Source organism: Topomyia yanbarensis, chromosome 1 (genome assembly GCF_030247195.1).
Source record: "Topomyia yanbarensis strain Yona2022 chromosome 1, ASM3024719v1, whole genome shotgun sequence".
NCBI classification, from domain to species: Eukaryota; Metazoa; Arthropoda; class Insecta; order Diptera; family Culicidae; genus Topomyia; species Topomyia yanbarensis.
The window spans coordinates 160,412,929-160,437,745 of NC_080670.1; the positions used below are offsets into that span (position 1 = coordinate 160,412,929).

At 41.4% G+C, this 24,817-nt stretch overlaps 1 protein-coding gene across 13 annotated transcripts in view; it reads right to left on the bottom strand.

Annotated features, from left to right (window-relative positions):
* The window catches only part of LOC131679280 (disintegrin and metalloproteinase domain-containing protein 33), a 1,109,813-nt gene that overhangs the window by 527,370 nt on the left and 557,626 nt on the right, over window positions 1-24,817 (bottom strand). For all 13 annotated transcript variants that reach the window (XM_058960010.1, XM_058959995.1, XM_058960002.1 and 10 more), the window contains exon 4: window positions 19,038-19,186. In XM_058960010.1, coding sequence (XP_058815993.1) covers window positions 19,038-19,186 — 149 coding nt within the window. The remainder of the gene's footprint in view (window positions 1-19,037; window positions 19,187-24,817) is intronic.

A 24,817-nucleotide genomic window follows, 5' to 3' on the forward strand; every position in this document is an offset into this window, starting at 1 on the left:
CACAACCATCTTAACAGGGTGTCGGTTTTACCCCAACAGCGCACATTTTTTTATAAAAGCAATTAAAAATATTGAATTTTTCAAACTCGTCTTCAATGCACCTAGTTGATCATAGGACAGGCCGATAATAATAGGTACTGAAAAATGGGGTGATTTGAAAAGCTTTCGTTCGGTTAAAACCTTAAAATCTACCAACGAAATTTTACATCCAGACGAGTATGAACGCTGCTGTCGAATGTTTTGTTAATTTTTATGACATTCGGTGCACTAACGTAAATCCAATTTTTCTTCAAATGCTCTAAATAAACGTACTAATAATATTGTATCATTATGAAATGAATAAAAATTTGATTTCTAGGAAAAGTTGTGGGGTGTCGGTTTTACCTACAGTGTCGGTTTTTCCCACAATTCCCCTACACCAGATGCGTACATACACGAACATTCCCCTTTCGCAGCTCACATCGAATGAGCATTGTATATCGGAATGCGATCTCTTTTATAAACTTCTTAGTGCAGATGGTAGTCCATCCCTTTGTGCGACAAATGAAAATATTTTCATCATTCTTTTTGGCGTGGCATTCGCTTAGTAGCAGGGTTTCCACATTCACTAATGTTCTAGAAAGATTTGCAAAAACCACCATTCAAAGCACGGCTAATTAATGCTTTTACAAAATCATTTCTATCAAAATTTACGGTAAAATCTACGGAATCTACTACACAATTGTTTTAATTATTTTCCAACAAATCGCGCAAAAATCTGTTCCGTACAGCACAGCGCAAATAATTGACGTTGGAAAACAAATCGGCAACTTCAGCTGCCAAACACAACGATCGAAGCATTTTTCCGTTAATATCACTTTTCTGACTCAAATTGTTGTAGGTATTTTATTGCTTCCGTCCAATTGGTCAGTTTATTGGTTTTATTGCACATTTTCGGATATTATTATAGAAAATAACTAACCCGATAAGAGGGAAGTTATTTTCCAAAGCACGAAATGGAAATTTCAATTGTAATTCTTCTGAGAACGATTTTGTGGTCCTAATAAGGACCGTTTGTTGTGAATATTATTTCGCCGTTTCCCGCTCGGCATGATGATTATTCGCTTGGCATGGATAGCGCACAGATTGGTATTTTCCAACAAACTAACCAGGCAGGCCTCGCTGGCTTCTTAAAGGGCCATTACGGCTGAGCTCCGGAAGAGTAGGTTTTGAAATTCTGTGCAATCTCACGGACCAGGCACTGGAAGAGCAGCTTGCGAATTAGTAACTCTGTCCACTTCTGAGAGCAATGAATTTCACGCAGGGCGACGACTGTTCTTGGTTGGCAGCGATAAGGCAGTAGCTATGATTTGGTTGGTGGTCAAAATGCAGCTTCTCGTTGAGCAGCACACGTACGTGTGTTCTGCTCTGTGGCTTACACACGTCTGGCTTTAAGAAAAACTGTGACACCCATATTTATAGGTTTTAGCATTAATGTTGATTCGCATTAAAAGTAGTTTTTGAACTTTTTAAACAAGTTTTACATAGCAAACAAGGTATCAATAGCAAGCGTTGAACGTTTTCCTTTCGATTTATGAAACAAAATTAGTAATTCCTTTAGTAGGAGAAAAGTTATTAGAGTTCAAAGTGTACGTAACGCATCCGTTTTGAAAATTTTGAAATGACACCCAGTATAGTAAAGAAAGACGTAAGTCCTACGTCAAAACCTGTTCACAGTCAGAAAGCTGGAAAATGCTGCGTTACATGTGAATAATATCAATGGCTGCGTGCGTTTCCAACAGGAGGGCGGTGGTCAAAACCGAACTCGACTAAACAAAGGCTATTCTCCGAATATATTTTAGCATACTCTCTGCTAGGGTTCGTCGCGGTTGCGGTAAGACACTTTTTCCCGCAGATGCGGTGCGGGAAAGAGCTTTTACCGCGCGGTTTTACCGCAACCGCACCGAAAAAAAAATTGATAAAGTGATAATTTTGGTTATTCTAAATTGATAAACAGACTACTATTACGAAAGAAAATTTAGCTGTGTCCGAAATATTTTGACGCTATTATTTTTACGATATATTTTATACATTAGTTATTTTATACTTCTAAGTAAAACTTCACAAACTAACCATTTCAAATACCTAAAATGCAAGATCCAAATAGAGACAAAATTATTAGATCATTTAAAAACAATAAATTTGTACTCTTAAATCCAATTTAAAAGTGCATTACTTCTCCTGATTTCTGTTGGAAATCGTTGAATTATGAATTGTTTCCGATATCAATTTTTCAACTGTAAATTTTGATTAATTTAAAGAAATTAGAGATGAACTAATTATGCTGGGACTTAAACACAACCCAAAGAATATAATTATCTTCATCAAACCAAACGAATTTGGAGTAATTGGCAGTAAAGGAGGCAAATGTTTGAAAAGCGTCCAAAATTAGGCTGATTATTCTATCATTCGTTCATCAACATCGTATTTCTATCTTCCTTGATTGCTGTGTAAATTCAATGCGAGTCAATGCAGTCAATTTTATTGGACTCTTTCTCAAAAAGTATGCTACATAACTTTTTTTCGCGTACTTCCATTCAAATTTAAGATAGTTTTCTACCAAATTAAGTCCTAATATTTTTCAGTTAACCCTCCAGCACTCGCGCGAATGGTTCCCCGAATGAGCAGCCGCTGGTGCTGAAAGAAGATTTCGCTTGAGTTTCGGAAGGTGTTTCACAAAATACAAAGGCGCGTGTGCTGGAGGGTTAAGACTATTTTGTAGCTTTTTTGAAACTATTTTTGCCTAATACCACATTGTTTGACTACCGTCTACTTTAATTGAAGTTTTTGCCATTGGCTCTTTGGGAAAATATTGGAGGAAAATACATTAAATGCTAGAACTTTCGAACTAGTCTTTAGAAAATTACACTTCATACATTTTTAAAAGGAGCAATCTTAGTTTCTGAATGAGAATACATTTGTTTCTTGAAAAAAGTTACAGTTTTGGGATATTTTCGTTACTATTTTTAATAACATTTCTGCTGTATGTTACAGATCATACATTTTTTGCAGTTTTATTTATTTTCACTAATTCTGTACCGGTTGAGACCGGACTCCTGATTAGATGTAATGTATAGAGCAATTTTTTTTCGTCAAGTATGGCGTCGTTCTTATTGATGAAATACAATATGTTTTTATTTCACTATATTGGAATATATGCGCTACTATATGAAAGTACTAGTATTTCGCCTTTATTTTTTTTTTTTGGTTTTTACTACGAAAATCATCCATTTCATTTTCATATGTCAAAAACATTGAAAATATGACAATTTAAAGAAAAAAAATCCTATTTGTCTTATTACATTTTTATACCATTTTTTTCAATTAACTGAAGGGCTGCTAAAATAAAAGTTTTCCTATTGCTGCAGTAGAACGTTTGCGTTAAAAAGTACGGAATTTTATTAATAGAAAATGCAAAAACTGATTTTTTCTTAAACATTACATTCTGAGGAGTCTCTTAAAGTTAATTTTAGTGTAAATAAGAATAACATTTTATTGTATATGGTTATACAAATGAACAATTTTTCAACACAATTTTTAAAAATATAAAAAATTTACCGCATTACCGCGCGGTGCGGTTGCGGTAGGCGGTGCGGTTTTATAATTTTTTTGCGGTTGCGGTGCGGACAATCCATTTACCGCCCACATCCGCACCGCGACGAACCCTACTCTCTGCTAATGAGGGACGATGCTGACAGGTTTTTGTTGACATTAACATTGTGAGATTTTTCTCTACGTTTTGTACCATGGGATTACGGCCTTTGTGCGGTGCGAGTATTGAATTTTAATTGGTCGCGCTGGGCCATTTATGGATTTTATCCTTTTTTCCTAGGGATTGTGGCAATCAGCAGTGAAGCCTGCTATGGGGGTGATAATTTTGTGGTCGTGCTTTAGTTGCGGTTGAATGCGAAGTCACATGGATACATTGAATAAATGCAAACCATTTGTGCATGGAAAATATTTTTCATCAATTTCTACGAATAATATACAACAACCAACCAATTAGGTTCTTTACTGACACAGTTAACCTCACTTTTCTTGACAGTTCGCTTGTACTGTTTACATGGACTTAGAAAAATTTGTAGACGACTAGATTCGCTCAAACCAAATCGTAAAGAATTTTTCTAAGTACATGTAAACAGTACAAGCGAACTGTCAAAAATGAACACTCAGTTCATTTGTGACGACAACGTGAAGTATTCAATATCACTTTTGAAAGCCTCCAGGCATTGTCGAACACTCACTTGAACATTTACCACTGTAGTGATAAATGAAGACTTTTTTCATTAGGTCCAATCTGCAAATGAGAGCCCTCTTTTTCACTTTCTCTTTCGATTAGTACTGCAAAACCATAAAACTTTTTAAATATTTATCAGTATTGTTCGAAATACCAAGGTTTTTATTAGCTTATTACGCAAACTGTTGAAGGAAGATCAGAAAGGTCACCGAGTAATTCGCGGAAGAGAAAGTAAACAAAGAGAGGCTCTCTTTTGTAGATTGGACCTATTGAAAAAGTCTTCAAATGCGCTTACTTTTGCTTGTGAGGCAACGCATTTTCGGTTGTTTCTCTAATGGGATTTTCGATTGATTTACACCGGTGTAGTGGAGTGCACTTGTAGTGCTCTATTTTAGCACTTTCTAGCAGAAGTGCAGAAAACTGGGTATGTCCATTGACACTTCTGCTAGAAAGTGCAAAACCAGTGCACTCTAATACACCGGTGCACATCAATCGAAAATCCTATAAGTAAAATAGACAGTAATCGTAGGTACATCTTCCATTCAGCCGGTGGACAATCGTTGTATTGCCTGCAGCCTATCGCTCTCTCACTATTAAAAAAATCCCGTTAGGAGTTGCAAGCATTTTATTGATAAAGAAAATCTATTAAAAAACTCCCGATAAAATTCGTTACGCACTCTTAGACTTTAACGATTCCAATTTCACATACGAGTCAAAACCGGAAAATGCCATATCACAAAAGATCATTGTCGTAACATTTAATGACCGACAATGATAACTTCTTCAATCTAAAGTAATTCTAACGAGTTGGAGGCTGCTGTGTCGGAATCGTGAATAGCAATCAGCTTCGTTTGAAAAAAAAGCAATTCGACCGAAATCCTAAATAGGGTTAACAATGTATGCGAATTGAAAAATTAAGCCCCAATTAATTGCCATAACCAGAGAGAGAAAATCTCCGACTCAAACAAATTTTATCCTCCACATTATGCAGCTGGAAATTTCATCTATATTTTTTTTGAACAGAAAAAAGCAGTCTCTTTTCTCGAAAATCGATTGTGAGCATGTGGAAGCCGTCACTGGCATCACAGTAGTTCCGCGGATATTGCTAAGCGACGGTGGCGTCGGCGGCGGCGGGCGACGGTGGAATGCGTACAAACAACCCATCCTACGCCCGGCTGCTGGATCCGTTCAGTTCAACTGAACCCATTTGTCCCTCCCTCCCGTATTATACCGGGTATACATACAATACTGTGGTTTTTCTTTTGCTTCTGTTGCTGTCTTATTTATGATTATGATTACGATTATTATCGTACACGCGTCCGCTTCGCACGGGTCGCACACGACGACGACGATGAGTGCGGTTCTGGCTGTCCTTAGGCACGAAAAAACGGTACAAACAGGAACGCAGCACACGGGAGAGCTAACTATAGCTACCCAAAAAAGAAGACTTTCAACTCTCCCGCCCGGATATCCGGAGTCGGGTGGACCGTTCTTGATTTATGGAAAATGATAATGGAAAGTAGCGATAAAACTGTGAAATGTATATTTATTCAAACTGCTGTTTTGGGGAAAGATTTCGAATTTGAGCGGAAGCAGAGCTCAAAGATTTTTTGGATGCAGGGTCATTCAGAGGATTCCCGAATGGCTGAGGTTGTTTGGAGGGGTGTTAAAAAGAATGGTAGTGCTTGTTGATTATGAAAAGCACCTTAGGCGAACAGTCCTATTCCGTGATATTAAGATGTGAAGCAAAATATTCGAATTAGTACGGAGCCAATTTTTCCTCAAATGCTATTTCAATTAAAAATAATCATTTCTTTCAAAATGCGTGTTTCATTTTTTTCTCTTAGCTACATTAGCGGTTCTCAACCTTTTTATTAGGTGATACCCTTTCGATTGTTTGTGGTAGGTACCCCAGACTTTTCGTTTCTAAAAAACCTGTTAATTCGTTTCAATTAAATAGTTTTTCTTACAACAACGCTAGAAGGTAGTAGAAGGTCCGTGATTTGAAGGAAGGATGATATTCTGGTTGCAGTTGAAAATCGAAGAATTGACTTGCGCCTTTCATTTTTTTCCCTTATTTGCAGAGTGGGCAACTAAAGCGCATCTTGTGAACATGTTGGAGAATCAACTTGCGCATCATCTACACCAGTTGCGCTTTAGTTCCGCACGCTAAAAATAGGAGAAAAATCGAAAGGCGCAAGTTCACTATTTCGATTTTCAACTGCAACCAGAATATATTCTCTCTCTTCAGGTTGGCATCGCATGTTTCACTCATATCATTAAAGCAGTCCCAATTTTTCAGCACTCCGAATATGCAAAATTGCATTTTCACAAGAATAATAAACATCATTCCCATCATGAGGTTTACTCCGCTTTCGTGTTTATTTTCGGATAAATAAATTCCTACCTAGGGTTCGCAGTACCGACCCTTTTTAGCGAGAACCGGTACTACGGTACTGAAGCCCTCAGTACCGGTAAAGTACCGGTACTCGAATATTTTTTTTTAAAAATTCGAAAAAAGTTTCAAACTGAAGTTGAATACTCAAACTGATGATCTTATTCTCAGATGATTGATTTTTGCTGATCAAAAAAAATGTTTATTGTTTTTAATTGCTTCGGAATGGCAAGACTCATTTCACAGAGGATATTTTTCGTATAGGGCACCTTCTTTTATTTCGAAATCTAGACCACTTTGAAATCAATTACTGCTAAGTGGTGCGACTTTCGTCGACTGTAACAGATGGTAAATGTATGAAACCCTATTAACAACAGTAAATCAAAGCGAGAATGGCAGTAAATCCGAGCAGGTCAATCGCATTTCCTTTGTTGCTTTTCTGAAAATTGGTTTCGACCTTTATGTCTTTGCCTACTATTCTCTAATGCATATAAAGGCTCCTTGCGTTCCTGTAAACTATGGAGTTTTGCTGAATTTTCCGATCACCAATAATTACAAATCGCCCCATTTGAAGCAGTTCACCAACTCTAAAACTGTTAGCTACTAAATCGCTGTTCGTTCTTTTATAGATAAAGGTTTAAGAGCAAACCAAATACCGACATGACTTAGACCATAGTCTTATTACGCGCCACCCAGTGAATAATGGAAACCAATCAGAATGTCGCTATTAAAACTTTACCTTCTAGAATTATTATGATGATGGCCCCACCTCATTCCCACACATAGGTGTCATCTCAACGATTTATCTAGAATGCAAATTAATATAATTAAACGTTATCTTGCAGACCGATATTTGTCATAAAAAAAATTGTATAGTACCGAAAATACCGGTACTGGCTTTTGTTCAGTACCGGTATTGCGGTACCAAAAATGGGTCGGTATTCCCGGGATTTTCGGTACCGGTATTACCGGTACCACAACCCTATTCCTACCCCTGAAAATGACTATATGATTGTACATATAATTTTACTGCACTTTATAGAACATTTTTGTCCCACTTTTTTCGCTGTACTCGGAACAGACATTTTGGGCTCATTAATTCATTTTCACGAAAAAAAAACATTTGTGTTATTTGAGAAGCTGGCAGATACGACGAGATTTTTCGCTAACTCGCGAATGTCTTATATCGTGGAAAACCAACTATTGAATTTCAGTCAGATACAGTAGTATTTATTACCGTTTTTTAACAATTATCTTTTTCGGTCAAACTTTGAATGTAACTTTTATCAAGACCGTGCAGTATAATTTGCGAATGAATTATATTATTGTAATTATATAGTCAATAAAGTATGTTACGTCACGTTCTAGCTTACTCTTATGCTATCGTATGTGGCAATTTGCTATTCATTCTCCCATTAAAACATAATTTATTGACAGTCCTTTGACAGAAACAAATTTCTGAAAACTATAGTACAACACCATGCTCTCTGCTATACTTTCATACTAATCTACTACTTCAATTAGTCAATTATCTCTTGGCATCAATCGATTACATTTAGCAACTATATTAAAAATTATTATTTATTTATTTATAATCAATGGAAAAAGTGTCACCATTTGGCTGATCCACCTAGAAAAATAGAATGTTTTTTACGAAAATATATTCAAAACGAGCAGCTTCTTTCATTGGTTAAACAAATAACATTATACATAATTTACAGCATTATTTCCATGAAAATCTGAAATTTTGACAATTTTAGAATTAAACCGGATCTAGTTTAAAACTACAACAATGAAGTTAGTGGTTGGTCTGCGGCGTTTTATTATATATAGTTGTTTCAATGTTCAACTAGAGCTGTATATCGTTTTGCTTTAAAATTTCGAATAGTTTTGTGTTCAAATTTAAATTGGTATACACTACAGTTCCACTCGTTGATTAATTTCTAACACGTTTAAAACTGTGTTACTACTTTTGGGTTGACTAACAGGAATCACATGAGATTAGCTTCGTAACTTTTTGAAAACAAAACTGAAACTGTTCTAAATTAACTCAATCTCCTCGCCTACCAAAATTTCCAAGTAAATCCCGCCTTTCAGTAAGCGCAAATCCAGTTGAGTCCGTCCGTTTTTTAGAAATACCTACAGAAGCATGTTATCTGGTGTCTTAGTGATAAAAAACGCACAACTTATGTCCGAAATATGAAACATGTGTGCCTATAGGTTCATTACCTTACGTATCTACAAACCACCGAAAACAAAACCTGAGAATTCCCCCGTATCGTCAACCCAATGCAAACTCAAACATAAAAATAAATTAATTTGTCCCAGCGCAAATTCGCAAGCAACACACATACGTCGCGCACCCTGTAGTTTGAAGTCAACCCAAAACCCACCCTACCCTTTTCCATTGCTAATCATCATTTGTTCACGATTCGAACCTATCACTTTTCTAAGCACGTGCGTGTAGCCTAAGTTTCAAATCACAGAGCAGGGTGAAGAGCACACGATAAACTTTGCACACAGCGTAGAAATTGGTGCAAATGGTCAAAGCCACTCGAAAAATTCGCACATGGCTTAACTATTTGTGGGTTAATGCCACCACTGCCGAACATCCGCAGCGTCTACCGCTTATTGTACGATCCGGACATTATAGTCATGATGTTGCTCGTTTGGCATACGAGTAACAATTGATCCAAACGGACATGCGGCTTCTCTATTTATAACTTGTCGTATTTAATTAAGTCACTTAGGTGCTTCCTATTGACGGCTTTGCCTGAAAAATCCGCCTCACGAATGAACATTTTCCCTTTCATTCTTGTATTTTCAATTTGACCGATTTTCAACAGACTACTTTTATTACATAGTCATCAAATTATTATCCATATTTGAGTTAGACGTTACTGAATCGGCTGGTGTATGAATCAATAAAATCCATCTGGTACTAGCGGAGTAACTATATGCATGCAAATCTTATATAGTTTCATTAAATAGTAGATATTGTAGATTTTAGAATTACGCATAGCCCCAAATAGTGGATTACGGCATGCATAATGCCAAAAATCTTCATTTATCTCTGAAATGAGAAAATCTCATAAATTAAAATATTGCACTGAACATGAAGTTCGAACTTCTGTTTCTTTCACGTAAATTTCTCATTTGGTGATCCTTGCTGCAATGAAAATGTCTTTCACTTTTTAAACCACTGGTACAGATAGCCAACCAACCCAGATATTTTTTAGAAAATTTTGACAATTTCATAGGCCACCTTTCCTCCTTCGGTTTCGGTATAACAGTCCACCGTAGTGTTCGTCCTCCACTATCACGCAACCGAGCTTTGTCGCATCATCAGTCAGTGGCGTAGTAGCGGGTGGGGTTTTGTGAAGAAAACACCTCCGAAATATTTTCTTGCATTGAATAATGTTATATGTTCCTCAAAAATTTGTCTTATGGCACTTACCGGTATACTCGTTGAGCAGATTAAGTCCACCACCGGGGATAATTGACTCACTAAACACTCATCGGAACCGAGAGAAATCGCACCACCGGGTATCTATATCTGGAGAAATTCCGCCGCCGGAGAACTGTCAGTCGAGGTAAGGTAATTCCACCTCCCGGGTAGCCTTCAGGAAAAATTGGACAAAGGCTACTTCCCGGATAGATGGAGGATCCAGAAGATGGTCCTACCAGAACCAGGGAAGCCAACAGGAGATCTCGCATCGTATCGGCCTATATGCCTCCTGGATACTCTTGGTAAATTTCTGGAAAGGGTCATCCTCCAGAGGCTGTCGAAATAGTGAGTATGGGCTATCATAGAGTCAGTTTTGAATCCGAAAAGGGATTTCAGCAGCACATGGAGGGGAAGAACGCGTTCAACAGTGCCAGCTAAAAGGCTATCGCCATAGTGCTGCGCAGTTGCAACTGGTTCACCACAAGGCGGCGACAGTACTGGTCAGCACCCAACAGAACCGAACAGACTCGCATGAAGTAACAAGTTACTTTACGCTTGTCCGGATATGTCGTAGACTCAGGTGATTCGCATTTCTAATACCAAAAGATCCTTACTCCTATGGTAGCAGACAAAGGGTTAAGTCGCCGGTAAACTCTAAGCTTGCTCATATGACCCTTTCCACACTTTTCTAAACTTTCTCCTTTCAACTCCTTGCTCTCCCTTGAGTACTATGGCTCTAAATATTGAAAAATATACTTCACCTTCCAGTCCCTTGATAATTAAATGCCGTAACAACAGTTGACAATACGGAGGATTTAGAGTGTTTTACTTATTTTGTCGCATAAGTCGTACCCATATTTTATTCGTTGCTTACAAAGACATTGATTGGATGAGCGGCGCAACAGCGATATCCAAAAAATGAGTCCAACTAAGGGCTTCCTCACGAAAAGTAGCATCGCGTTTTAAGCTCAGACAAAACGTAAATATACCCGACACATATTCTCGCAGGCAGGGTCCATCGCCCCGTGATCGGCTGTACAGTGCTTAAACGTGTACGTGAAGAAGGTCTACGCTTATAAAGACTTCCTAAAGGTCGGAAGGCCCAAAAAAACTGGGAAGTATGCGACGTTAAAGAAAAAATAAATAAATAACTTGATGAGGGGCAGGTATTGGCGCCGGTTCGTCGGCAGGTTGACGAAATAAACATTGATGAGCACTTTTTTGATTCACAGCCGGAAGCAATTTCGGGCTAAGTGTGACATAATGTATTAATGGTTCCTTAAAGGTGTTTCATTAGCAATTAGGAAGCTAAATGAACTCAATCATAAAAATGCATACAAAGACGCGTTCATTTTTATCACCTAATCTTATTAAATGTGTGAATCGCTGCAATTACAAAAGACTGTGCCAGCAGCCATAAATGCGTAACACCAGCATAACCGTTTATGCTAGGAAGGACCAACGCCGGTCTGGAGCAAGTACCTATCTCTTCTCCTAGAAGCGGACATTAACCACATTCACGAAGGAGTATAAATAATTTATAACCTATGTAACTACCAAGGAAAATAGGGACTGAAGGTGAAACGATGTACAAAAAAGCAAATGGTGCATGCGATGACAGCTAACACATTGTTTATCCTAACCTTACAAACTGCCACATGCAGGTCCAACAGCAGATTGCTGGATTGCTTCAATTTCAATACCGTAACCTACATGGTAATTTATTTATTTTATTTATTTATAGGTCTATAAGAAAACGCGAACCTGTCTCTATAAATTTTTGATTTTTAGTCTGCACACAAAGTTTATAGCTGTCATTTAACTTACCCGAAAGATCTGTTTCCGCCAAGTTACAAGTGAAATAACCTGACATTCTAATATAATTTGACAGTAAGATTTCTTCGTATGATTACTTACTTCGTTTATGCCTACTTGGATGTATCTGGAATTGAGTACTGTAGGGAAATACCGACTAATTAGGCATAAAGAACTCTAAATTGTTTTAATATAATTACATAGCTTTAGAATGTTTCTTGTTAGGATAATTTCTAATTTTCAGTACATCAAATGTACTGAGAGTTTTGCAATCACTTGAGAGTAAATTCTGGGTTACCAAGGGAAAGTGAGGTTATATCCACATATATTCTGTGTGCGTTCCATAAACGTGAAAGAACTCAAATAGTCGACTGACAGCTCGGTAGGAATGAACCACCAAATGGCGAGATACAAGCCAATAAGTACTTCTTTATATAATAACTTAGAATCGTGAAAAGAAATCCAATCACATAAACTGTTTGACGTCGCACGTGGAAAAGTAAACCCAACAGTAGAAAAGAGCACATTCATAAAACCTGCCTAGTCTTCGAATAACTTGGTGGTGCGAGTTTATGTTCATATCCCGGAGCGGTTGTGCGAAACGATCTGTCATAAACTTTTTAACGATTATGTATTCCTTATTGTCGCGTACATTTCTAATCGATAACAGCTCTGTGTATGCATGAAAGAAGGAAGGTAAGGATTGGTAAAGTTACAATTGTACCGACCGTTGACTACTAGCCTAAATCTAGATCTCGAGAGTGGTGTCATAAATGGAGGTGTTATTTGAAAGCATATACAAGAGAGACAAGCAGACGTGTATTGGCTACTTTATTCAACTTTTTCGCACAAAAAAAATCTTTTCCTTACCAACGTGTTCAGTAGAGAGAAAAGTGAACAGCACGACCATGAAGGTGTTAAAGCTGCGACAAGTCTCATAGGCGAGCAAAATCTTCTAAACATGAATTAGTTTCATCTACACTTAAAACGAATCCTATGGAGCGCAAATGCATCTGTTTTTTTCGCTTCCGAACTGTTGGCGAAAAGATCTCAAATGTTTCGATAGTTGTCAATGATATTCATATTTGCAATTACAATAAGGAACCACACAGCTACGCTTTGTTGGTTACATAGTGCAGAGATAAGGGGCAGCAGGGATAGGAGGACAGGAGTTCGGGAGCCGAATGGCCCCTCCGGACCTACTGCTAGGATATGGTGGGCAAGGCTATGGTGGGCTCTACTAAACCTTTATAAAAATCCATATAAATCCGAAAGCAGCTCCGCCGAAGCGAGTCAGTGTCGCTTCCGCTAAGGTTTTATCGAAGACTTTAGCATAAAGCATCCTCACCCAATCGGAGTGCCAACCGGTACATTAGGATCAATACCAGTAAGATTCTAAGTACAGCACACTGGCGGCAGAACACGGACATCTTCAAAATTGATCCACGAACCTACAGTCACGCCGTTCCACTACCTTAGTAAGGAAGGGTGACACTTCCCTGAAATGGCGAGTGGGAAAATGGTACTCGCTGCCCTCCGTTCAGTTAAAACTTTGGTAGGGGGAGGCCATGCTGAGAACGAGTGGCGACAAACCAATAGGACGCCACAGAAAAGTAGAGTTTTAGGTGCTTACTCCGAAACCAAGCATTATCTAAGAATACTCAGACTGCTGGGAAGTTGAGAAAAAATCGCAGAACTCCACGAATTCGTGAGGAGCAAAGGAAATGTGCACGGACAGATAGGGAACTAGTTATTAGCATAAAATCTGCCGCAGTAGCAGCCGAATGCGAACAGATGGCGTTACTGAAGAGTGCTGAAAACGCCGAATAGATACTGAAGTCCACGCAGATAGCGAAAGCAGAAGCCTATGAGACGCCAAAGGGTGACCGGTATTCCCGTTCTGTGAAAAGAGTATGGGAAACACCAGGAGAGGAGGAGGAACCAAAGAAGCCCAAGAAGTTCGGTGAAAGACAGCGAAACAATGGAGAGTGTATGGCGAACCGTAGAAGAGAGTAGGAAAAACAAAAAGAGGAGGTATAGAGGAGACGTACTAGAGCGTCAAAGCAAACGACGACGTGGCGTTCCCTGTGATCCTCAAAAGGGTGAGAGCGGATCCCGAGCTGAAGGAGCTGGGGAAGAACGTAGTAAGAACCAGGCGCACTCAGAAAGGCGAAATGCTGTTCGAGCTGAAGAAAAATCCATTGATGAAGAGCTCGGCCTAACGGGAACTCGAGGCAAAAGCAGTGGGATGGCAAGCGAAGGTGAGAGCTTTAGTTCAGGAAGCAGTGATCGAGTGCAGGGAACTGGACGAGAACGGAAGACGAAAAGAGGAGCGCACTAATAGAGCAATTTAACCTGGAGAAAGAGCAGATGTCAGTCAGGTTGAGGAAGGCGTACGGTGGCACACAGATAGCAGAGATACGCTTATCGACAACCGCATCCAACAAGCTTATGTCGACCGGTAAGATCAAACTCGGATGGTTGGTGTGCTCGTTACGATTGATCCCTAGAGCCACTAAACAAACGGAGAGGTGTTGGCGAATTAGTGAGCAGTACACACATAGAGCCCACACCTTTTTATGGAAGCACTTCATGCGGACAGCCTACCTCCGATTTCGAATGCCGGTGAGCTGTCGGAAACATTAGCGAGGGTGTGTGACGCAACAATGCCAAGGAAATTGGATCTGAGAAACTGCCGGCGTCCGGTGTATTGGTAGAACGAAAGGTTCAGCATGCCCAGAAAACGCGTTCAGAGAGAAAGATCTGAAGCAGCCAGAGAAAAGTGTTAGGTGACATTCAGGGCGGCTAGGATAGCTTTGAAACACGAGATAGTGCTTAGTAAGTCCAGCTGCTACAAGGAACTGTGCAGAGAAGTACACGCTAACCCCTGGGTCAACGCTTACCGTGACGTAATGGCCAAGATCAAAAGGTTAAACGTCGCCAGCTGAAATGTGCGTAAACACATTGAAAATGATCGTGAAGGGTCTTTTCCCGAAGCACGACCTACTCGTATGGACGCCTACATCTTACGGTGATGCAGATTGTTGGAAATGCTGACGACAATCGAGTCTCCAACGAGAGCTCCTTATAGTGGCAAAAGGGCTGAAACCGAAGAATGCTCCCGGTCCGGATGGTATCCCCAAAGTGGCACTAAAAACCACAATCCTGACATTTCCAGGCATGTTCGGGATAGTTCTACAGAAATGCCTGGACGAAGGCTACTTCTTGGACAGATGGAAGATCCAGAAGCTAATGCAGCTGCCAATACTAGGGAAGCGGCCAGGAGATCCAATACCGTATCATCCTCAATGCCTGCTGTATACTCAGGCTGATGAGCTACGCTGAAAGTGAGAACGGACTATTTCAAAGGCAGTTCGGTTACCGCTACTGCGCCGTGATTACAATCGATGTGAAGAACGCGTTCAACAGCGCCAACCGAGTGGCTGCCGCCGTAGCGCTGAACATAATGTGGGCCCCGGAGTATTAGTGCAAGGTTCTGAGAAGTTGCTTTCAGAACCGAGTACTGGTTTACGAGACGAACCTGGGGCATAGGTCGATTAGGGTTACGGCGGAAGTACCTCGGGGCTCCTTACTAGGCTCAACGCTTTGGAATATAATGTACAACGGAGTGTTAACAATGCATCAATTGATTTGTAGATGACGTTGTCTTGACGATAGCCGTTGAAACCTGGATGGTGGATGTCAAGTTGCAGCTGGCTCACCACAAGATGTTGGTAAAGCTGGTGAGCCACCGAAAAAAAATCCAACCTGTCGTGATCAGCCGCGGGGGACAATCTATCCCATCGATGCGTTCGCTGAAGCACCTGCGTGTGATAGTGGACGATCGGTTAAAATACAACAGCCATCTCGACTATGTATATGAGAAGGCTGCGAGGACACTAACGTATTAGCAAGGATCATGCCGAACATCGGAGGAGCAAAATGCAGCACAAGATGTCTCCTGGCTGGTATCCGCGATACTGAGGTATGGCTTATTATATATCATATGATATACCGGCCTGGGTTGCTGCACGGAACTCAAAGTGGAACCGGACGAAGTTGACAAGCACGTTTTGCCTAATGACTGTTCGTGTCGCGAGCGCGTCCAGAACGACGTCGTCGGAGGCGATATGCGTCATTGCCGGGATGATCCCCATCTGCATCACTCAGGCTGAGGACGTGGAATGCTACCAGCGGAGGAATACATGAAATGCACGGAGACTGGTCAGAGCGGATTCGTTGGCTAAATGGCAGCAAGAGTTGGACAACGCGGAGAAAGGAAGGTGGACCCACCGACTCATCCCAAATGTGTTGGTGTGGATGCGTAGGAAGCATGGTGAGGTGAACTGCCATTTGACGCAATTTTTATCCTGGCACGGATGCTTCCGGAAGTACCTGGATCTGTTGGGAAATGCTTCGTCATCCCTCTGCTAGGAGTATGTAAACGTCCAAGAGACACTGAAACACGGTGGTCCTTGAATGCCCTAGGTTCGAAGAAATTCGTAGGGGGATGCCTGGTGTGACAGTAGATAATATCGTCGAAGAGATGTGCTACGACGAGCATATATGGGACGCTGTCAACAGAGTGTTTATGAGTATACTCTCAGAGCTGCAGAGAAAGTGTCGAAGGGACTAAGGGTAGAAAGCCGCCGAATTTGGGTTTCGGGAGAAACTCCGGCGCAGGAGAACTCTTCGTCAGTGTAGACTAGGTCCACCGTCGAGGACTAGTTAAGTGGTAGCACCGAGTTGGGGTCGTCGGGGCATCAGTGTACCAGACATCCGGCTTCACCGGAATCGCCGCACCGACCTCGACACTCTATCGGGTAGCTCGTGAGTAGGCTATATTCACCGCCGGAGATCAGAGCAAGTAGACCGCGTCGAATAGCTAGCAGTGGGTTATTGGGGCGCCAGTGAACCGGAAGCTACGCTCCACCCAGAATCGCTGGACAGGCCTCAGAACCTACTGGCTGGCCTGATGAGCAGACTAGGACCGAAGCCGGGGACAAAATTGAGTAGATTGGGACGAAGCGGGGAGCCAAATGGCTCACGGAAACGAACATCGGTATCGTGAGAAATCTACCGCCGTTGCATTCGTAGTAGGGTAGATTCACCCCCGTTGACTATCCGACTATACCGTGGCAAAAATATTAACTAATTGGCTTACGAAACAGATATTGGTACCGAGAGAGATTCAGCTTCCAGAGAAGTCACCGCCGGATAATATCCGAGTAGATCTCGATAAAGCTGGGAGTTAAATGGCTCAAGAAAGCGGGTATCGCCGTCGGGAGAAATTCCTCCGTCGGGAAACTCTCAGTCGAAGTAGGGTGAGTTAACAGCCGGGGACTATCCGGATAGATCGTAATAAGGCAGGAAGCTGAATGACTCACGGAATCAGGAACTAAATGGCTTATGGAATCAGTATCTAAACAGCTAACGGGGACGATAGTGACGTATTAGATAGAGACAATAAGCAAGAGTCGAAAGTTAAATCAAAGCTCAAGGGGCATTTCATGGACCAAGCGAGGCTCCGAGATAGAGCATAAGAAAGTGAGTTGTGAGTCCCACACAGTGCCAATACACTGCAGGTCAGGTTTTTGAAGCTCTTTAAACCTAACTATAAAAAAACAGTGCGGAGATCATTTAAGTTATCAGGAACGCTATCTTGATGTTTTCACGTGGAATTGTCAAATCTGGGACAAAAATTCTCAGTAGAAAAAAATTAAAAAAGCACGACCACAGTCACATTAAAATTACAGCAATTATCATGGGTCAGCAACATTTCACCAAATGAATGAAGCTAATATTTACAGCTCTTCTTTCACTATAATTGTTACTGACGTTTCACCGAACGGCCTTCCGTGCAGATATTATGCGTGAATAACTTTTCCTATTTTTAGATATATTTCCGATACAAACAAATTGGTTGAAATATGGAAACGAATTTGAATCACTAACCCGGTTGGCTAGTCCGGCACAATTCAATTAATTAGTGTTTCATCCAATTTAAATAGAAATTTGTAGCCTTTGTCGAACACATTTATCCAACCGTTCCGAGATAGTTGGCTCGGCCGGCAGAATGTGGAGCAGCAGTACTACCAACTATTATATTATTTATTCATTGGAAAAATTGGAATGCACGTTTCATTCAATTTGCGAAGCTTCAACGGATTCAAAGCTAGATTTTTTTTGTACTTTTTGGAGTGGTAATAACAAAAACAATCTGTTTCCAAACTGTGAATACTGTTTTGGGAGTAAACCCGAATGGAAAGCAACAATAAACATTACCTGGAATGAAAACATGGAGGAACAAATATAATTATTTATACTGTTTCTACGTAGTTTGATATTTATCACAATGATGCTTCATGTAACAATAAAATTTGCTGTACAATAAATGTCAGCTTGAAATGTTAAAGGTCAATCTGGCATTAAAATTTTGATGAAAAAGCGTTGTTGTTTTTGTTTTGTTGCATAACATTAGATTTCACTGTTTTCTTTTCTACTCTGTCGAAAAAATACTGTAGTATTACAGTGAAATTATTTATTTTACTGCTTTTTATTTCTATTTTGTAAACACTAAAATTCAAAGTTGAATGAAATAGACACTATTTTTAGTTATTTTTAACAAGATTTCAATCAAAAATATCAAATGGTTTGAGTAAGTAATATAGTATTCTTTTCCTTTGAAAAAGTTTTTACACTGTATAATAAAGTGAGACGAAATTATGCATATTTGAACTACGCTTTCTATTGTCACCTTGACCCAAACGACACGCACAAAAAAAACAACTCTGTACAAAATCATACTCAAACGTAACAAACAACTCACACTTTGTCACACAAGCCATCGAGAAACAAATATATTTATCACATACCATCCTGTGGTCATAATCGTCGTGATTCATCATTGCGCTACTACTACTACTACTACCGCCACCACCGGCATCATTCGGGTAGGACTTTCGTGTGCGTGTGGCAGTGGTGTTGTGGGTATTGGTGTTGTTGGTAATGGAGTTAAACATGGATATTGATGATGATGATGATGTTGATGTTGATGATGATGCTGATGGTGATGATGCGGAGGTGCGGGAACGATAGCGTACCTTTGGTGCGCCGACTTCTCGCGTCGAGATGCCCATCTTTTCGTGGTGCCGCAGCTGCACCGGGTAGATGATCTGGTAGAAATTGCTACCGATCTTATCCACCAGCTCCTGGTTCTGTTGGTGCTCTTTGAGTAGTCGCTCCACCTCACCTGCGAAAATAAAGCGGGAGAAAGAAGAAAAAGCGAGTGTTAGGCAATACCGGGGACAATTCAAAATCAACGTGACAAATCTAGTATTCATAATCGTATTTGACGGACCACCATCCGGTCGCAACTGGGACGCGGCTCCCGTTACCGCTACTAGGTGATTTACGGCCACGCCAGAGTGCTACTATAGTTTTTCGCTTCGACTGAGAGATCCGGCAGAAGGGCTATTGTTTATTGCTGACGTGTACATGACAGTTACAAAGTGCTCTTAAAAGCAGATGCATGTCGAGCCACTAGTAAACCATTAGGCTTATTCCGCCCATCTGCCGGCTTCCTGACCGAAAGTGTCGGCACGGGTGGATCCCAATTCCGGCGAAAACGAGCAGAAAATGCTACACACCTCTCTTTTTCTGTGTTCATGAGTACCCATAGCGGCTCCTGCTCGTTCTAGAAAAAAAAATTACACTGATGAGACACAGAGCTGGAACCGAAACCGCCCGTTTCCGCAACAGTAGTGCGTTTTTATCCCGTCCCTTTAGCTACCACCCGCTCGCTAGCTTCACAAACGCTCAGCGCTGCGAGAGAACAAGTTTTAATTTAATTTCCATTTCGCAGAACTCTAATTAAATTAAATGAAAATAAAGCCATTTAACCAAATGGCGCTGCTGATGCTGTCATTGTCTTGCAGCTCCATTTTCCCGACTTTACGCCTTTCCGCTTCGGTAGTAACGGCTGATTGAAACTTCGATCATCAGGTAGGTAGCTAGTTGGTCCCTTAAAGAAATTCATTTGGGAAGCTTGGCGAGTTTAATATCGTAAATGACCGTCGAAGGAAAAGCGAATATTTATAACGATGCTGGAGGCGGTTCAGTCGACCTACGGCAACGGACCGGGGGGCGAACAGATGAAATGCGGACCAATTTGCTACCTGTGGCGTCAATTATTCAGCTGGATTGAATTTCTAATGACCGGTTTGCGTGTCTCCGGGAGACGACCGCGACCATGCTGTGGGGCGTTTCGCCGACAGCCAGTGCGAGGCCGAGTTAAAGTCTATGTTTCAAGCTTTTTACTCTCTGAGGGTCCCATATAACAGACACATCTGTGAAATTTCTAAAAAATTGTTGAAATATCGAAATATTTGCAAAAATCTTTGGAAATCTTTTACATTAAAAAACACGACTAAATGAATGAAATGAATAAAATGGAGCAAAATAAAATGTATAAAACGACTAAGATGAATTCTAGAGAAAATTTAGAATAGGACGTAAGTAACAATGAGAGATTCTCTTTGGGGTCTTTCTCTTCTGTTCATTACTCGGCCATTTCACCATTTACTACTTTACTCTTTGCATAATATTCAAATAAAAACCGTCGGTTTTAGATATGTACTGGAAAATTAGTGCAAAGTGTTCTAATGACGTCGTAATAAACGAAAGAAAAAGTAAACAAAGAGAGGCTCTCAATCTTACTTACGTCCTATTGACAATTTTCTCTAGAATTTATGAATGATATGAATGAAATTGATAAATTTAATAAATTTTACAAACATAATCGAAATGAATAATATAAATAAATAATACCTATGTATAAAATTATAAAAATCAATAAAATGACCAAAAAAAATATTAAATTAAAAAATAATAGAATTGATAAAATGAATAAAAATAAACTGAACACAATAAATTAATTTATAAAAATGAAAAATTAAGCAATTTAAAAAAGTTATAAGATAGATAGAGAAAATTAAATCGCATCAAAATAATTATTTTGATAAAATTATTAAAATGAATAAATGAAGAAAAATAGTAAGAGTAAATTGAAGTACTCGATCTAGTGTTCGACGGTGGACCTTGCCTACTCAACGGGCTAGCTAGTAGGTGCTGAAGTCTGCCCTGCGGTAGCTTCCTGTTCACTGGCGCTCCAACGACCGACTGCTAGCTGTTCGATGCAATCTACTCGCTCTAATCCCTGATGGTGCATCCAACCTACTCACGAGATACCCGGAAGGATGTCGGGCGATTCCGGTAAAGCCTGACGTCCAGTTAGCTTGCGCCCCGAGTACACAAACCCGGTGCTATGTCGCGCGCTACTCACCTGGTCCCTGCCGGTGGAATTTCTCCCGAGACACGATTTGTGGTTTCACGGCCGCTTTCTAGTCGATAGCGCTAATTTATTTGTCCCTTTTCCACTTTCTCCTCAGCTCGGAGAGTATACTCGTAACTACTCTGTTGACAGCATCCCAGATTTGTTTGTCGTGGCACATCTCTTCGACGATGCTGTCAACTGTCACACCAGACATACCCCTTCCAAACTTCTACGAACCTAGGGCATTCGAAGACCACGTATTCCGGGGTCTTTTGCATGTACTCCTGGCAAAGGGGTGACGAAGCATGTTCAAACAATTAGAGGTACTTCCGGAAGCATCTGTACCCGGACGAAAACTGCGTCAAATGGAAGTTCACCTCTCCATGCTTCCTATGCACTGAAGTCGACACATTTGGGATGAGTCGGTGGATCCAACTTCATTTCTAATTTCTAAGCGTTGTCCCTCTCTTGCTGCTACTTTGCCAACTAGTCCACTCCAATCAATCTTCTTGCATTTCGTGCATTTCTCCGGTGGTAGCATTTCGCGTCCTCAGTCAGAGTAATGCAGATGGGATCATCTCGGCAATGACGCATACCGCCTCCGCACGACAGGAGCTGTGTCAGCTGTAAGTTCACCTCTCCATCTTTTCTATTGACTCAAATCAACAGGTTTGGGATTAGCCGGTAGATCCACCTTCCTTTTTATGTACTTTCCCATTCCTGCTGCCACCTCGTCATCGAATCGATTCTCACCATCTCCCTCACGTTTCTGGTGTTTCTTCGATTTTAGCACTCGTTTTTAGTATCTGTCATGCTGTGATGCAGATGGGGGTTTTTAGCGCAGCACGTCAGGTAGGAACCCCATATAACAATATCGATGACGAAGCACTAGCTAGCAGACGACTCGTGCTGCTACTCGGACTGCCAGTGTTTGGCATAATCCTTGCTATTGCGTTCGTTGCCTTCGCCGACTTTTCGCAGGCGTAGTTGTAGTGCCATCCGACGTCGATCTGCATCCGCTGGACCGCTTTGTAGTTGCTGACCAACAGCACTTCCATTTTGTGGTAAGCTATATGCAGCTTGATGCTTCCGTTCATCCAGCTCTCGATCGCGTCTATTGTCTCCGTCACCGATACCTCCATTTCTTCAAGTGTCTCACCCATCACCGTTAGTGACACATTGTCCGCGAAACCCACGATTTTCCGTTTCCTGAGTAACCGGAGAGTTAAGACCCCATCGCACATCGCGTTCCAAAGAATTGGACTGAGAATGGAACCCTGAGGAACGCCCACTGTGACTCGCATTGACTTCTGCCCTTCGCTCGACTCGTATAGCAGCACTCTGCTCTGAAAGTAGCTCTTCAGGATCTGCCACAGTTAGTCGGGAACCCTCATCCTGTGCAGCGCTGCAGCGATGGCTTCCCAGCTGGCACTGTTGAATGCATTCTTCACATCTATCGTGACCACTGCGCAGTATGGATCTCCTCTTCGCTTCTGTTTAGATGACTTTTCAGAACTCTCGAGCACTGTTCGAATTCATTGTTGATGCTCCTTTGTGGAACCCGATCTGCATCTTCGACAGTCCGCGCTCATTCTCCGTGCATTTCGTCAACCTCTTTAGGATAATTCTTTCTAGGAGTTATATGGGTCTATACGAGGCCGGATCGCCCGGTGAATTCCCTGGCTTCGGCAGCAACACCAGTTTCTGTATCTTCCACAATTCGAGGAAGTTACCTTCATTTAAACGCTTCTGCAGCACCATGCTGAACATGTCCGCAGATGTCATGATCGCTACTTTCAGCACCACGTTTAGTATTCCACCCGGTCCGGGGACTTTCTTTGATTTCAGGCGCTTCGATGCTTCTGCGAGCTCGTCGTTAGTCACTTGCCGATCGTCCGTATTTGCTCTTTCTTCTTCGCCGTACGGTGTCGGTGGCCAGATAGTTGGATCGTGCTTCGGGAAAAGACCCTCGACAATTATCTTCAGCTTACCCGGGCACTTATTTTAGTCATCACGACTCGGTACGTATCGCCCCAGGAATTGGGGTCTACTTCTTGGCACAGCTCCCTGCGGAAATCAGACTTGCTAAGTCTGATTACTCCGGTTTCAAAGCGGTCTCAGCTTCCCAAAATGCTGCCTTACGTTCTTCTCTATCTGGTTCCGATATTGCTCCCTGAGCTCGCCTTCTGGCTTTGATCCAAGAAGCGCGTATCGTACTAAGCGTTCCGTTCTACCAGTAAGCTGGACGCTGTTTATTGCGTGTTTCCAGTTTTCACGGCATTATGGCGTCACAATCCTTTCTTGTTAGGTCAGCCGCATCCACGTTCACGGTCCCGCTGTTCAACAGAAATACCTCAATGAAGATCTTTGTTTGTCTTACACTTTCGCCAGTCATCTTTCTCCGTGCTACAGAAGGGTTCTGTTGACCGATACGGTAGCGAATCCTTGGCGGTCGCTATACGTTTCGCATAATCTCCAATCCATGTTCGCCTTCTGTGAAGGACTACATGTGACATCGATGATAGACTCCCTCCCGTCTCTATGAAATGTGCTAACGGAACCTTCATTGCACTGTCGTATTTCTAATTTCGCTAGAGCTTCCTACAGGATACACCCTCTTGTGTTGGATACTCTACTGCCCCATTCCACAGTCCAGGCGTTGAAGCCACCACCAAGGACTACCGGCTTTCGAATGATCAACTGCTCGGTTAACTGATCCAGCATTAGACTGAGCAATTCAGGAGGAGCGTAACAGTTGCACACGAATACGCCATTGATTTTGACAATCACGAAGCCCTCGTATGAGCGTTCTATCACGTCTTGAATGGGGAATCTGCCTATAGCTTGTATCACAGCCGTTCCCAGTCTATCCGTCACTCAGTTACCTTTATCAAGGGACTTGATACGGCTCTGCAATCAAAGAGACATAACGCGTAGTTTCTGTCGTAGACTGTGTCTCGTAGAGACACTGTGACATTGATTCAGATTTATCTTGGCTATCTCCATTACCGTTGGCCCGCAGTCGCCTTCTTGTAGGCAGGTCATTTAAAGCCACCCGTCTGATGGTCGTTTCCGTTCGCTGAAGTTGAACAAGTAAGCATTTCGGCCTCTGTGTGTAGTCTCTCGCAAAACGGTCTGTCTCCCGCTTTTTAGCACATCCCGGATTTACCCCTTGGCAAGCCCTTACCAAATGTCTAAAGCGCAAATACTTGAAGCATTTCTGCGCTTGTTTATTTACTCGTGGGGCAGCTCTCAATGGGCATCTCGACCATCCAACCGTAACCTTGCCTACCTCCAGTGTCTTGTCGGAAGCGGTTAGCGGTAAGCGAATCAATGCTGTCTGAGTTCCTCCGTATCCATGTGCACCTCGCCAAGGTTACACTGCTGCTTCAGTGCACCTCTCCGCTCGATCTCATCCAGGTCCTTGTACACAATCACCATCTCCGGATTTAAGGCTTTTCACCCATTGATTTGATAATAGTCTCCTGCAAGGTCGAACTGCTAGTTGTGGGATCCTTCTTAAATTCGAAGAGCATCTCGCTTTTTTGA